Source organism: Oncorhynchus keta, unplaced genomic scaffold, assembly GCF_023373465.1.
Source record: "Oncorhynchus keta strain PuntledgeMale-10-30-2019 unplaced genomic scaffold, Oket_V2 Un_contig_4570_pilon_pilon, whole genome shotgun sequence".
In the NCBI taxonomy this organism is placed as follows: domain Eukaryota; kingdom Metazoa; phylum Chordata; class Actinopteri; order Salmoniformes; family Salmonidae; genus Oncorhynchus; species Oncorhynchus keta.
In genome coordinates, this window is record NW_026287849.1 from 30215 (window position 1) to 44239 (window position 14025).

Here is a 14025-nt window from a genome sequence, read left to right on the forward strand (position 1 = left end):
ACACGGACAATCAAATCCCTCCAAAGATTTTCTATGGGGTTGAGATCTGGAGACTGCCTAGGCCACTCCAGGACCTTGAAATGCTTCTTACGAAGCCACTCCTTCGTTGCCCGTGCGGTGTGTTTGGGATCATTGTCATGCTGAAAGACCCAGCCACATTTCATTTTCAATTTCAGGTTTCACTCAAATTCTCACAATACATGGCCCCATTCATTCTTTCCTTTACACGGATCAGTCGTCCTGGTCCCTTTGCAGAAAAACAGCCCCAAACCATGATGTTTCCACCCCCATGCTTCACAGTAGGTATGGTGTTCTTTGGATGCAACTCAGCATTCTTTGTCCTCCAAACACGACGAGTTGAGTTTTTACCAAAGAGTTCTATTTTGGTTTCATCTGACCATATGACATTCTCCCCATCTTCTTCTGGATCATCCAAATGCTCTCTAGCAAACTTCAGACGGGCCTGGACATGTACTGGCTTAAGCAGGGGGACACGTCTGGCACTGCAGGATTTGAGTCCCCGGCGGCGTAGTGTGTTACTGATGGTAGGCGTTGTTACTTTGGTCCCAGCTCTCTGCAGGTCATTCCCTAGGACCCACCATGTGGTTCTGAGATTTTTGCTCACCGGTCTTGTGATCATTTTGACCCCACGGGGTGAGATCTTGCGTGGAGCCCCAGATCGAGGGAGATTATCAGTGGTCTTATATGTCGTCCATTGTAACGGTTTTCTGTATGGCAAAGAGAGTCGGACCAAAATGCGCCGTGGCTATTGAGATTCATGTTTAATAAAAACAAAGTAAACACGAATCAATACAAAAACAATAAACGTAATGAAAACCGAAACAGCCTAAACTGGTGCAAACTAACACTAGACAGTTACAAGGACTCTAAGGACAATCACCCACGACAAACTCAAAGAATATGGCTGCCTAAATATGGTTCCCAATCAGAGACAACGATAAACACCTGCCTCTGATTGAGAACCACTCCAGACAGCCATAGACTTTGCTAGATCACCCCACTAGCTACAATCCCAATACATACACACCAAAACCCAAGACAAAACACACCACAATACAAAAACCCCATGCCACACCCTGGCCTGACCCAATACATGAAGATAAACACAAAATACTTCGACCAGGGCGTGACATCCATTTCCTAATAATTGCTCCCACATTTGATTTCTTCAAATCAAGCTGCTTACCTATTGCAGATTCAGTCTTCCCAGCCTGGTGCAGGTCTACAATTTTGTTTCTGGTGTCCTTTGACAGCTCTTTGGTCTTGACCATAGTGGAGTTTGGAGTGTGACAGTTTGAGGTTGTGGACAGGTGTCTTTTATACGGATAACAAGTTCATAAGGTGAATGCACCAATTTGTAAGTCGCTCTGGATAAGAGCGTCTGCTAAATGACTTAAATGTAATGTAAATGTAAATGTTCAAACAGGTGCCATTAATACAGGTAACGAGTGGAGGACAGAGGAGCTTCTTAAAGAAGAAGTTACAGGTCTGTGAGAGCCAGAAATCTTGCTTGTTTGTAGGTGACCAAATACTTATTTTCCACCATAATTTGCAAATAAATTCATTAAAAATTCTACAATGTGATTTTGTGGATTTTTTTTCCTAATTTTGTCTCTCATAGTTGAAGTGTACCTATGATGAAAATTACAGGCCTCTCATCTTTTTAAGTGGGAGAACTTGCACAATTGGTGGCTGACTAAATACTTTTTGCCCCACTGTATAGAGCTGTTATCTTCTGAATAAACTCTTAAAGACCTAGTAATATTTTACATCAATAGCAGTCAATAATAATTGTCATCTTAATTCAGTCTCATCTGAAAGTTGTAAATTTCACGAACCCTGGCTAACAAGTTGAATCAGCAATACAAAATTGGGTTTAATTATTTATTTACGAAATACCTAACGAATCACACAGAATTACATATACACATAATGAATCATACCTTGATTACAAATGACGTCATGAAGGAAAACCTCCCTAGCGGGCGGAACAGATATGACAGCTGGTTACACAAAAGAAAAGGGCTGGGTTTGAGTGAAAGAGCGGGAAGACTGAGGGACAAAGGTAGAAGCTGTGCTATCGTAAATATAGTATCTTGTGCATTCTAAATTATCGCCCATTTGGAAAAGGAAACTGCAATAAATATTTACTCTGAGCTGTGCTTCGGTAGGTTGGTGGTAGAAGGAAGGCCGTGTTGCCAAACCGAGTCCTTTGTCCTTTGAAGAATGTCTCTGGTGGTCAATTGCATATGTTGTAGTAACATCATTGTGTGATAGACGAGATACTCTGTCTGTTCCTTCCTAACCCTCGTTTGCAGATGCGGTTGCGAACTCAACGGCTAGGAGGTATCACTTCTGCAGTGAATAAGAGTTCGCAACCAAAGCTCACGCTGAGGTAGGCTTAGTTCTGTAGTTGACATGTTCGTCCTTTTAACGCAGAGGCTGCAGACCTCACGTACTTGGAACAGGAGGTTACATTTTCGTCAAAGGCTTATATTGTGGAGGGAGAAAAGGGGTGTGTTTCATAGTTTACAACCTATGTCGCTTCAAGTGGGTGGGCCACTGAGTCGGGCCTAATTCACTAATGAAAACCCAAATCTGACATTTTAGAAAATAAAATCACATTTCATCCCATCACGAATAGTTTCATATTCAAACATTTAAATTGAACAACAATTCCATGTGAATCTGATAACTCTGATGTGTAGACTTTCCACTGTAGAGTTTATGTCATCTTATCATTGATGAGAATGTCTCAGATGACAACCGAACTGACATCATATTCATGACAACAGGCTACATTAGACTATTGATGGATAACAGGCTACATTAGACTATATATGGATAACAGGCTACATTAGACTATATATGGATAACAGGCTACATTAGACTATACAGTATATGGACAGCAGCAGTCAATACAGCAGACTATGGTGATGATGATACTGATTCCTCTGCTAACTAATGATACTACCAGTACTGTACACAAGGGTCAACAGTGTAACATAATATGATAGAGGCATGTTGTACTACAGACATCAGTGTTTGTGTGCTTCTATGTATATATGCCATTTAGCAGACGCTTTTATCCAAAGCGACTTACAGTCATGTGTGCATACATTCTACGTATGGGTGGTCCCGGGAATCGAACCCACTACCCTGGCGTTACAAGCGCCATGCTCTACCAACTGAGCTACAGAAGTGACTTAGTCAAGTAGCCAGTGTTGTGTTTCACCATTCTATCTGATTCCTTTCCAGTTTGTAATGTTGTTCTTAGCCCAACATTATTGAGGTCATTATTATTAGGATGGTGCAGTAATGTTGAGATGCCAGTAGGGGAGCTCTAGTCTAGAACACTGGAAACTTCTGTACCACTTAGAAGCAGCTGATGAGGAGAGTAAATTGAATGTGTTTTTTAGAATAGAATGAATGACATCATGGAACTGACCAAATGTAAATGGAACTTTGACCTGTTCCAAGTAGAACTCAGAGGGACATTAAGATATTATAAACTGGTCTGATCGTCTGTCATGTCCGTCGTAAGGAGGAGACCGAGGTGCAGCGGGGGACCAAGGTGCAGCGTTGTATGCATTCATTCTTTTATTAAGAAAGAACACTGAACAAAATAAACCATGACCCTAATATGGATAGCACAGACAGGCAACCAAACATAGAACAAGCACCCACAAAACCAAAAGGGAAAATGGCAACCTAAATATGATCCCCAATCAGAGACAACGATAAACAGCTGCCTCTAATTGGGAACCAATTCAGGCCACCATAGACCTACATAAACCTAGACCTACCAAAACCCCTGGACATATAAAAAACCCTAGACATACAAAACCCCCCAGACAATACAAAAACTAACATACCCACCCTAGTTACACCCTGACCTAACCTAACATAAAGAATACAGAGATATCTAAAGTCAGAGCGTGACATCGTCATGCATGTTAATGTCTTAAAGAGGAAGGAAAGGACTGTTCTGCATCAGCTACTTGTGTTCTGACTACTATAAATATGTATCAACCACAGAACACACATTTACTAGCAGTTCCCACTCACTACCAGTCAGTTGACTCACTGTACAAGACCTCTCCCCTTCACTCTGGAAGTACTCTTGACAATATCTTGAAATATAGTTTTTGGTTATTTGTTTTTAGTCATAAGTCATATACTTGAGGGTAATGTATCATTTTACTCCTTGTTATGTTTTGAGCTGTGTTTTGGTTGTTACATCAGGGCCAGTATTCATAAAGTGTCTCAGTGTAGGAGTGTTGATCTACATAGTGATGAGATGATTAACCAGGGTAAAATAGACATGCAGACAAACATTGTAATACTGCAGTGTGTGTGTTATGTTTCTAAGACTGCAGGGTGGGAGATGCAACAATGTCCTTGAGAACAGCAGGAAGTGTGTTGGTGGTCTTTCTCTGGTCTGTGACAGGTATGATCTCATTCATAAGTTATATGTTCGTCAATCTACAGACATGTGTATTACATTTGCTTGTGTTCTGTTAGGCATCTCCACTTCACTTTAAATAGTTATGTTTCACACCTCACTGAGTGATGATTATCTGTGGTTTCCAATATGGCAACAAAGTGTGGACAAACCCATACCTCAGTGTGAGCCAGAATACCTTGCTCTAATTCTGATACCATTGTGATGTCTAACTGTGTTGCAGTGGTACTGGGTCAGGATGGCTGGAGTGTTACATACACCACTCAGAGTATCTGTACCTTGAAGGGGTCATCAGTGGATCTGTTCTGCTCTTACACATATCCCAGAGGTAAAGTCACAACAACACTCTGGTTCACTAAAATGGAGGCTGGTATAGAACCTGAAGATCTAGGTCAGGACCCAGAGTATGCAGGTCGTCTGGAGTATCATGGGGATAAGAAGAAAGACTGTACCCTGAAAATCACAGACCTGAGAGAGAGAGACTCAGCAACGTACAAGTTCAGATTACTAACAGATCAGGAAGGAGGGAAATATTCTGGAAGTCCTGGAGTCACTCTGTCTGTCACAGGTACAGTTACATTCAATATAGTTAAACTGTTGAATTCCATTTAGTTCAGGAAAAATGTCTTGGTTTTTGTTTATGTCTGTATAACATAGGATTTCTTCCATCTTTGTATTAGAGTGATAAGTCAGTGATAAAGGGATTTACAGTGATATTGTTTTTTCTCCAGGTCTTCAGGTGAAGGTGACTGGTGGACATCAGGATAAGACACTGACCTGTATCACCACCTGTACTCTGACTGACAACCCCACCTACATCTGGTACAAGAACGGACAACATCTAGATGAGAGCACCTCCCCCCAGTACAAAGACCCAGTCTCCAGTAACTATGAAGACAGCTACTCCTGTGCTGTAAAAGGCCATGAGGATCTCCACTCTCCTGCAGTGTGTGAGTGGGAATCTAATATGGAAGCTAATACAGCAAGTATACAGAATATTTGTACTACGTCCTTTTGGTCTCACTGTATAATTTGATGGGGCTTTTATGAAAATAACTGAAAATACAGTATAATGTACTCATGTGATTCCATTATGTTTTAGGTGTCCAGGGTCAGGACTGCAACACAGTGACTTACACCAAGAGGACAATCTGTGTCTTGAAGGGGTCAACAGTGGACATATCCTGTACTTATTTCAGTCTTCATAACATAACATCATCACTCTGGTTTAGTCCTAAACAGAGTGACAGCTGGAGGAATGAGTTGATCCCTGAGGACCTAACCACAGACCCAGGGTATGCAGGTCGTGTGGAGTATGTTGGAGAAAAGGAGAGAGGTCACTCCACCCTGAGAATCACAGATCTGAGAGAGGAGGACTCTGCTGAGTACAAGTTCATATTCAACACACAGATATCAAGATGGGGACACAGTTTCCCTGGAACAACTCTGACTGTCACAGGTAACACTGGATCATGTTTATACACACTGGATCATGTTTATACATACAGGATCATGTTTATACATACTGGATCATGTTTCTACATACTGGATCATGTTTCTACATACAGGATCATGTTTATACATACTGGATCATGTTTATACATACAGGATCATGTTTATACATACTGGATCATGTTTATACATACTGGATCATGTTTATACATACAGGATCATGTTTATACACACTGGATCATGTTTATACATACAGGATCATGTTTATACACACTGGATCATGTTTATACATACTGGATCATGTTTATACATACAGGATCATGTTTATACATACTGGATCATGTTTATACATACAGGATCATGTTTATACATACTGGATCATGTTTATACATACTGGATCATGTTTATACATACAGGATCATGTTTATACACACTGGATCATGTTTATACATACAGGATCATGTTTATACATACAGGATCATGTTTCTACATACTGGATCATGTTTCTACATACTGGATCATGTTTCTACATACAGGATCATGTTTCTACATACTGGATCATGTTTCTACATACTGGATCATGTTTATACATACTGGATCATGTTTATACATACAGGATCATGTTTATACACACTGGATGATGTTTATACATACAGGATCATGTTTATACATACAGGATCATGTTTCTACATATCATGTTTCTACATACTGGATCATGTTTCTACACACTGGATCATGTTTCTACATACAGGATCATGTTTCTACATACAGGATCATGTTTATACACACTGGATCATGTTTATACATACAGGATCATGTTTCTACATACAGGATCATGTTTATACATACAGGATCATGTTTCTACATACAGGATCATGTTTATACACACTGGATCATGTTTATACACACTGGATCATGTTTATACATACAGGATCATGTTTCTACATACAGGATCATGTTTCTACATACAGGATCATGTTTCTACATACAGGATCATGTTTATACACACTGGATCATGTTTCTACATACAGGATCATGTTTCTACATACAGGATCATGTTTCTACATACTGGATCATGTTTCTACATACAGGATCATGTTTCTACATACAGGATCATGTTTATACACACTGGATCATGTTTCTACATACAGGATCATGTTTCTACATACAGGATCATGTTTCTACATACAGGATCATGTTTCTACATACAGGATCATGTTTATACATACATTTCTATTAGATGTTTAACTATACATTTTATCCATAATACACTATTGGTTTAATTATGTTATTGTCATTGACTCTGTATTCAGACCTGCAGGTGAAGGTGACTCCTGCCACAGAGGCAGGGAAGAGGACACTGACCTGTATCACCACCTGTACTCTGACTGACAACCCCACCTACATCTGGTACAAGAACGGACACAAAGTAAAGGAGGACACTTCCAGACTGTACTCAGACTACTTTAGTGATGCAGACAGTTACTCCTGTGCTGTAAAAGACCATGAGGATCTCCTCTCTCCAGCAGAGTGTAAGTGTGGACTTTTACATACAACATTTGTTTCAGGTTGTCAGACAATCATTATTGAATTTTCTGTGAATGTGACGTCCACTTCTGCTTTAGTTCCGTGTGCTTTGCCACGCAGTGTTGAATGGGCTTCAAGATATATAATCAAATTCATGAAAATGCAGTGAATGGATGAATTTACTTCTACCAGATACCTTTCATTATTCATGTTGCGCCTGTACACCACTGCACTTCTTTCTTTGAGCACTGAAGACCCATGAAAAATAACTACTAAAGTTTAAAAACTACAAAGCTGAATGATAGTCACTTCCTGGTTACTTTCACAGCATATGATTTAAACATTGTTGTTTTGTTTTTTTCATTGATACTTGGAGGTGAGGTGCCCTGATTGGTGTCACTCGTTAGTCAGAATGTGTTACAACTGGGGTTTTATTTTGTTTGCCTCTTCTTGGGTAAATGTTGTGGGCGCTCATGTCTTTTTGTTCCAGTTGTTGTTGACAGTACATTTTCAATGGACTCCCCCATGAGTGTCTTTCAGAGCCCACTGGTCTCATTCTTGTCTTCGTCAGTGACTCTTTTATTCATTCCCATTGTTGTTTTGGTTACATTTGAGGTTTTTTTGCTGGGGAACGTAACAGCATAAGTGTATACAGTAGATATTGTAATTTAGAATTTTATAAAGCTGTTATATTGTCTTGTATTTCAGGTAAGAAGTGTTGGAGTGTGACTTACACCCATCAGAGTATCTGTGCCTTGAAGGGGTCAACAGTGGACATATCCTGCTCTTACACATATCCCAGTTACCATGAGATCAAACAAGCTTTCTGGTTTACTAAATGGTCTGGTAAGGATGCTGAAGATCTGAGCTCAGTGCCAGGGTATGAGGGTCATATAGAGTACCTTGGGGATAAGAAGAGTGACTGTACACTGAGGATCACAGACCTGAGATTGAGTGACTCTGCTGGGTTCAGGTTCAGATTCATAACATCTGGAGGAAAGTTTTCTGGCTCACCTGTCTCCCTGACTGTCACAGGTAATCTGTCACTCATCTCACATCTATGACACATATCTAGATAGCTGTAATGTGAGTGTTGTTTTGTATGTATGCTAATGAGAATGTTGTGTTTTAATCTGTTTTATTGATTCTATGGAACCCAGGACTTCCTGGAAAACAGTGGAAATGATTACAGAGTTGACTGTCCTGTCTAAATATATCAAATGACCTTATTTAAGGGCAGTCATGCAGACACTGCAGTGTTATGTAACAGGGAAAAAATATATCATATTTCACATAATAGGACATATATAGGAGGAGAATAATGATGTGTTTCCTTTAACTCCAGATGTTGTGTTGGAGATGGATCCTACATCTGTGTCAGAGGGAGAGAGAGTCACACTGAGATGTAGAACCAACTGTACACTGGACCCCATCACAGCCTTCAGCTGGTATAAGAATGGACAGTCTATACCAAACAGCAACACCTACTCTCCTGTCTATATCCTTTTCTCAGTCAGCAGTGAGGATACAGGCAGATACTCCTGTTCTGTAGAAGGACATGAGGATCTCCCCTCTTCTGAAGAGACTCTCAATGTCACATGTAAGTACATTGGGGATTTTAATGTCCAGTTTGATATACTGACAATGTTGATACTTGAATTTAGAATAGATTGTTTTACACATAAATATATCTATCAATACATATTTTAGTGTGTAACATCCTGTCACTCCCTGACCATAGAGAGCCCTCGGTTCTCTATGGTGTTTAGGTCAGAGCGTGACTAGGGGGTGTTCTAGTCATTTATTTTCTATGTGGCTGGTTTGTGTGGTTCCCAATTAGAGGCAGCTGGTCACCGTTGCCTCTAATTGGGGATCATATCTAGGAAGCCCTTTCTCCCACCTGCTTTGTGGGATATTGTTTTTGAGTGAGTTCATGTTGCACCTCAGTACTGTCGGTCGTTGTTAGTTTCTTGGTTTATTTTAAGTTTCACTAAAAATAAAGATGTAGAACTCCAATCATTCTGCGCCTTGGTCCGTCTCTCCACACGATCGTGACTCATCCATTTCCCTGAATGTGCATTACCACAATGTCATCATTATTTTTAGTGATTCTGTTTCACATTTTATTTTGCTCTGAATTAATAATTTATAAATTATTTCAACTAAACACAAATGTTGCTATAAATAAATACAATGTATTTTACACCAGATGGTCCATGGAACACCTCAGTGTCAGTCAGTCCCTCTGGTGAAATAGTGGAGGGCAGTTCAGTGACTCTGACCTGCAGCAGTGATGCCAACCCACCTGTGGACAAATACACCTGGTACAAGAAGAACGTAACCTCACCAAAAGCATCAGGACAGAGTTACAACATCACTAACATCATCTCTGAGGACAGAGGAGAATATTACTGTGAGGCCCAGAATGGAAGAGGATCTATGAACTCTTCAGCTCTGATGATCATTGTAGCAGGTAAAGTTACATCTTCAATACTTCAATACAAGATTATGTTCAATAATAAATGATGTTTCAAGGTGATTTTCTTCTAGTTTTCCTCATTACACTTTGGTTTATAACTCTACATAGGCTTCTACATACAAGTATTACATTAATGTCCTGTTTTGCTGTATATTCGTTTTCACTTCATAATAACCTGTACTCATATCATCTATATTATCTTTTAGGGAAACAGACCTCAGTTCTGACTGCAGCTGTAGGACTCATAGTGGTTGTTCTGGGTGTCATACTGGCTTCATGTCTCTCTAGACTCATGTGGTTCAGGTGAGTGAAAATGTATATTTTAAAGATGATTTTACTTTATTATCTTCATTACTTTATTAATATATTCATTCATTCACTCATTCATTTACAAAACAGGAAGAAGGTCTCCAAAACCACCTCTGACACAAGACACACGACAGGCAATGGACAGGTGTGTCTGTTGAAACAGATGTAGGATTGTTTTTATTGCTTTGTGGGACATTTCCACTCTTCATGCTGTCTGTCACCAGGTATATTTATATTGTCTGTTCTCTCTCTCCATCAGGGAGACTCTAGTCCAGTGTATGACAACATCTCAGGCATGGCCTTCACCCCTACTGCAGCACAGACAGCGGCCACCGTCGACCAAGATGACATTCACTACGCCAGCGTCCACGTCTCTCACTCCAAAAACCAGGAAGTGCCTCTGTACTCCACCGTCCAAGTGCTTCAGCCCCAGAAAGAGGATGAGGATGTCCAGTACGCTGCTGTGAATTTCAACCTCCCCAGTGCTGCCACCTGGTGAGCATATTCTGCCATTACAACAACATAGAATCTATACTATGTAGAACATGTGAACACACAGACAGCATCAAGGCCATTCATATGCTGCTACTTATTGGAGGAGAGGACAATGATGTCATTAAAATAGGCAAAACAGTTGACCCCTGATAACTCCCTCCATCACTATCTGAGGGTTCAAGGAGAAATCTTAATGTCAAGTGACATTTCATTGAACTCTATGGTGAACTCTAGGGGCATAATATGGTGTGACAGTGAACACTTTGAAAAGTCGCAGTTTTAATGTCTAAAAGGTTCCAGGGCCATTCTTCAGGCCAAATGGCATTTCCTGAAACTACAAACTCAACTATTTACATCTCAAGACATTTACTATGACATGTCTATAATGAAGGAGTGATGTGATGTGATGATGGTTTTGAGTAACTGTTCTGCTTGCATTCCAAATGGCACCCTATTCCCTATTTGGTTCACAACTGGTCTAAAGTAGTGCATGCAAAAAGGGGGTAGGGTGCCACTTGGGACTCAATTTCAGTTTAACGTCTGTTTCTTTCTCCAGGTCCACGGTGGAACAAGCAGCTGAGGAGGATCCCTCTGTTCTCTACAGTACAGTCAACAAACCCAGAACCAAGAAGACCTGAACACAACAAACCCAGAACCAAGAAGACCTGAACACAACAAACCCAGAACCAAGAAGACCTGAAAACAACAAACCCAGAACCAAGAACTGAAAACAACAAACCCAGAACCAAGAACTGAAAACAACAAACCCAGAACCAAGAACTGAAAACAACAAACCCAGAACCAAGAACTGAAAACAACAAACCCAGAACCAAGAACTGAAAACAACAAACCCAGAACCAAGAACTGAAAACAACAAACCCAGAACCAAGAACTGAAAACAACAAACCCACAACCAAGAAGACCTGACAAATCCAGAACCAAGAACTGAAAACAACAAACCCAGAACCAAGAACTGAAAACAACAAACCCAGAACCAAGAACTGAAAACAACAAACCCAGAACCAAGAACTGAAAACAACAAACCCACAACCAAGAACTGAAAACAACAAACCCAGAACCAAGAACTGAAAACAACAAACCCAGAACCAAGAACTGAAAACAACAAACCCAGAACCAAGAACTGAAAACAACAAACCCAGAACCAAGAACTGAAAACAACAAACCCACAACCAAGAACTGAAAACAACAAACCCAGAACCAAGAACTGAAAACAACAAACTCAGAACCAAGAATACCTTGTATATCTGGACCCGTATATTATAACTAAGTGGTATAATTAAGCAATAAGGTCAGAGGGGTGTGGTATATTGGCCAATATACTGTACCACGGCTAAGGACTGTTGTTCTGCACAACGCAGAGTGCCTTGATACAGCCCTTAGCCGTGGTATATTGACCATATATACTACAAGCCCGAGGGCCTTATTGCTATTTTAAACTGGTTACCAACATAAATAGAAAGTAAACAAATATTTTTGTGTCATACCAGTGTTCTATTGTCTGATATACTGTATGTGAAATGAAATGCTTATTCAGCCAATCAGCATCCAGGACCTTAACTACCTGGTTTATAATAGTATCTAGTAATATACAGTGCATTCAGAAAGTATTCAGACCCCTTGACTTGTTCCACATTTTGTTATGTTACAGCCTTATTCTAAAATTGAATAAATTGTTTTTTCCCCTCATCAATCTACACACAATAACCCAATAATGACAAAGCAAAAACTGGTATTTAGAAAGGTTTGCAAATGGATTAAAAATGCAAATGGATTAAAAATACAAAATGGAAGTATCACATTACGTAAGTATACAGACCCTTTACTCAGTACTTTGTTAAAGCACCATTGGCAGCGAGTCTTTCTTGGGTATCACGCTACCAGCTTAAACATTTTTTAGTACATTTGGTTGTCTGTTCCCCAAATAAATTTAATTCGTTTCTATACACTTTATATAGAGTTTGATAGATTTAAAAATATATATTTGTTTAAATGTTTTTATGACAAATTTATATCACAATTTTGCCTCAAAATTCAGGAAATGAATCTGTTTGATGCAATGTTTCTTATTACTTTTATCACAACATTACTAATGTGTGAAGTGTAAACAAATCATAAAAATGCTGCTGTAATTCAGCGGCAACGCACCATATAGTTCACAATCCACTTTGTCCAGAGCAGCTGTGTGATGCACAAAAATGCCAGTTTATGGAAGTCACTTCACTTGATTGTCAGAGGTAACAGAGTTACCTTCTAGCTGGCTAGCTTTATCACTGAACAACGTCTGCTTCATGTACAACTCTTAATAACACAGTATCTTTACATGGTTGGTTTATTCTGTATCAATTTTTTTATATTTTCAAATGTTATTTGACATTTTATTTTGTGTATTTTCATTTGTATCTTTATCTGCTGCCATCTTTTGTTTGAATCCTCCCGGATTCCGCCCACTTCTTCCCGTAGACCTGACTCCGCCCACTTCTTCCCGAAGTAGACCTGACTCCGCCCACGTATTCCCGAAGTAGACCTGACTCCGCCCACTTCTTCCCGAAGTAGACCTGACTCCGCCGACACGTATTCCCTGAAGTAGACCTGACTCCGCCCATTTCTTCCCGAAGTAGACCTGACTCCGCCCACGTAGTCCCCGAAGTAGACCTGACTCCGCCCATTTCTTCCCGAAGTAGACCTGACTCCGCCCACGTATTCCCTGAAGTAGACCTGACTCCGCCCATTTCTTCCCCGAAGTAGACCTGACTCCGCCCACTACTCCCCCGAAGTAGACCTTGTGAGCATCGTAGATTTGCATGTTTCGCTCTCTGATCGGATTGTCTGAATTCACTAGTTGAGTGTCAATCACAGAATAAAAAAAACATTGATGAAAATACATTTTGAGAATATGTGAATCCCTCGTCCGTTTCCCTGACTCATGGCAAAGACATAGAATGTGTAAAGGGCAAAGATTTCAGCTTTGCCTGTTCCACTGATATGGATTCAGCTAACAAATATTCACACCAGTCTCATACTTTTAAATCCATGACGGGAAGAGTGAACTTGCACACTTGGGAAAGGGTTGGGAATCGGGACCTCAGTCTCAGGCACCTTATTACCAGTTTGATATTTTGTTATTGATCCAAATGGATGAGGACATGATTGGGATATATGAAGAGATGTTGAGATGCCAGTAGGAGGAGATGTGAGTGGTGTTGAGATGCCAGTAGGGGGAGCTCTAGTCTAGAACACTGGAACCTTCAGTAGCACT

At 40.2% G+C, this 14025-nt stretch overlaps 1 protein-coding gene across 1 annotated transcript; it reads left to right on the forward strand.

Moving 5' to 3' along the window:
* The first annotated feature begins 4084 nt into the window (after positions 1-4084).
* LOC118371347 (B-cell receptor CD22-like) lies at positions 4085-11813 on the forward strand. The gene is made up of 13 exons (XM_052509436.1): positions 4085-4208; positions 4394-4471; positions 4710-5054; positions 5218-5436; positions 5589-5945; positions 7252-7470; positions 8174-8500; positions 8811-9065; positions 9675-9938; positions 10151-10247; positions 10344-10398; positions 10513-10748; positions 11305-11813. The coding sequence occupies exons 2-13, from the start codon at positions 4417-4419 to the stop codon at positions 11384-11386; spliced, it is 2511 nt and encodes an 836-aa protein (XP_052365396.1). The 5' UTR covers positions 4085-4208; positions 4394-4416; the 3' UTR covers positions 11387-11813.
* Positions 11814-14025: the final 2212 nt, after the last annotated feature.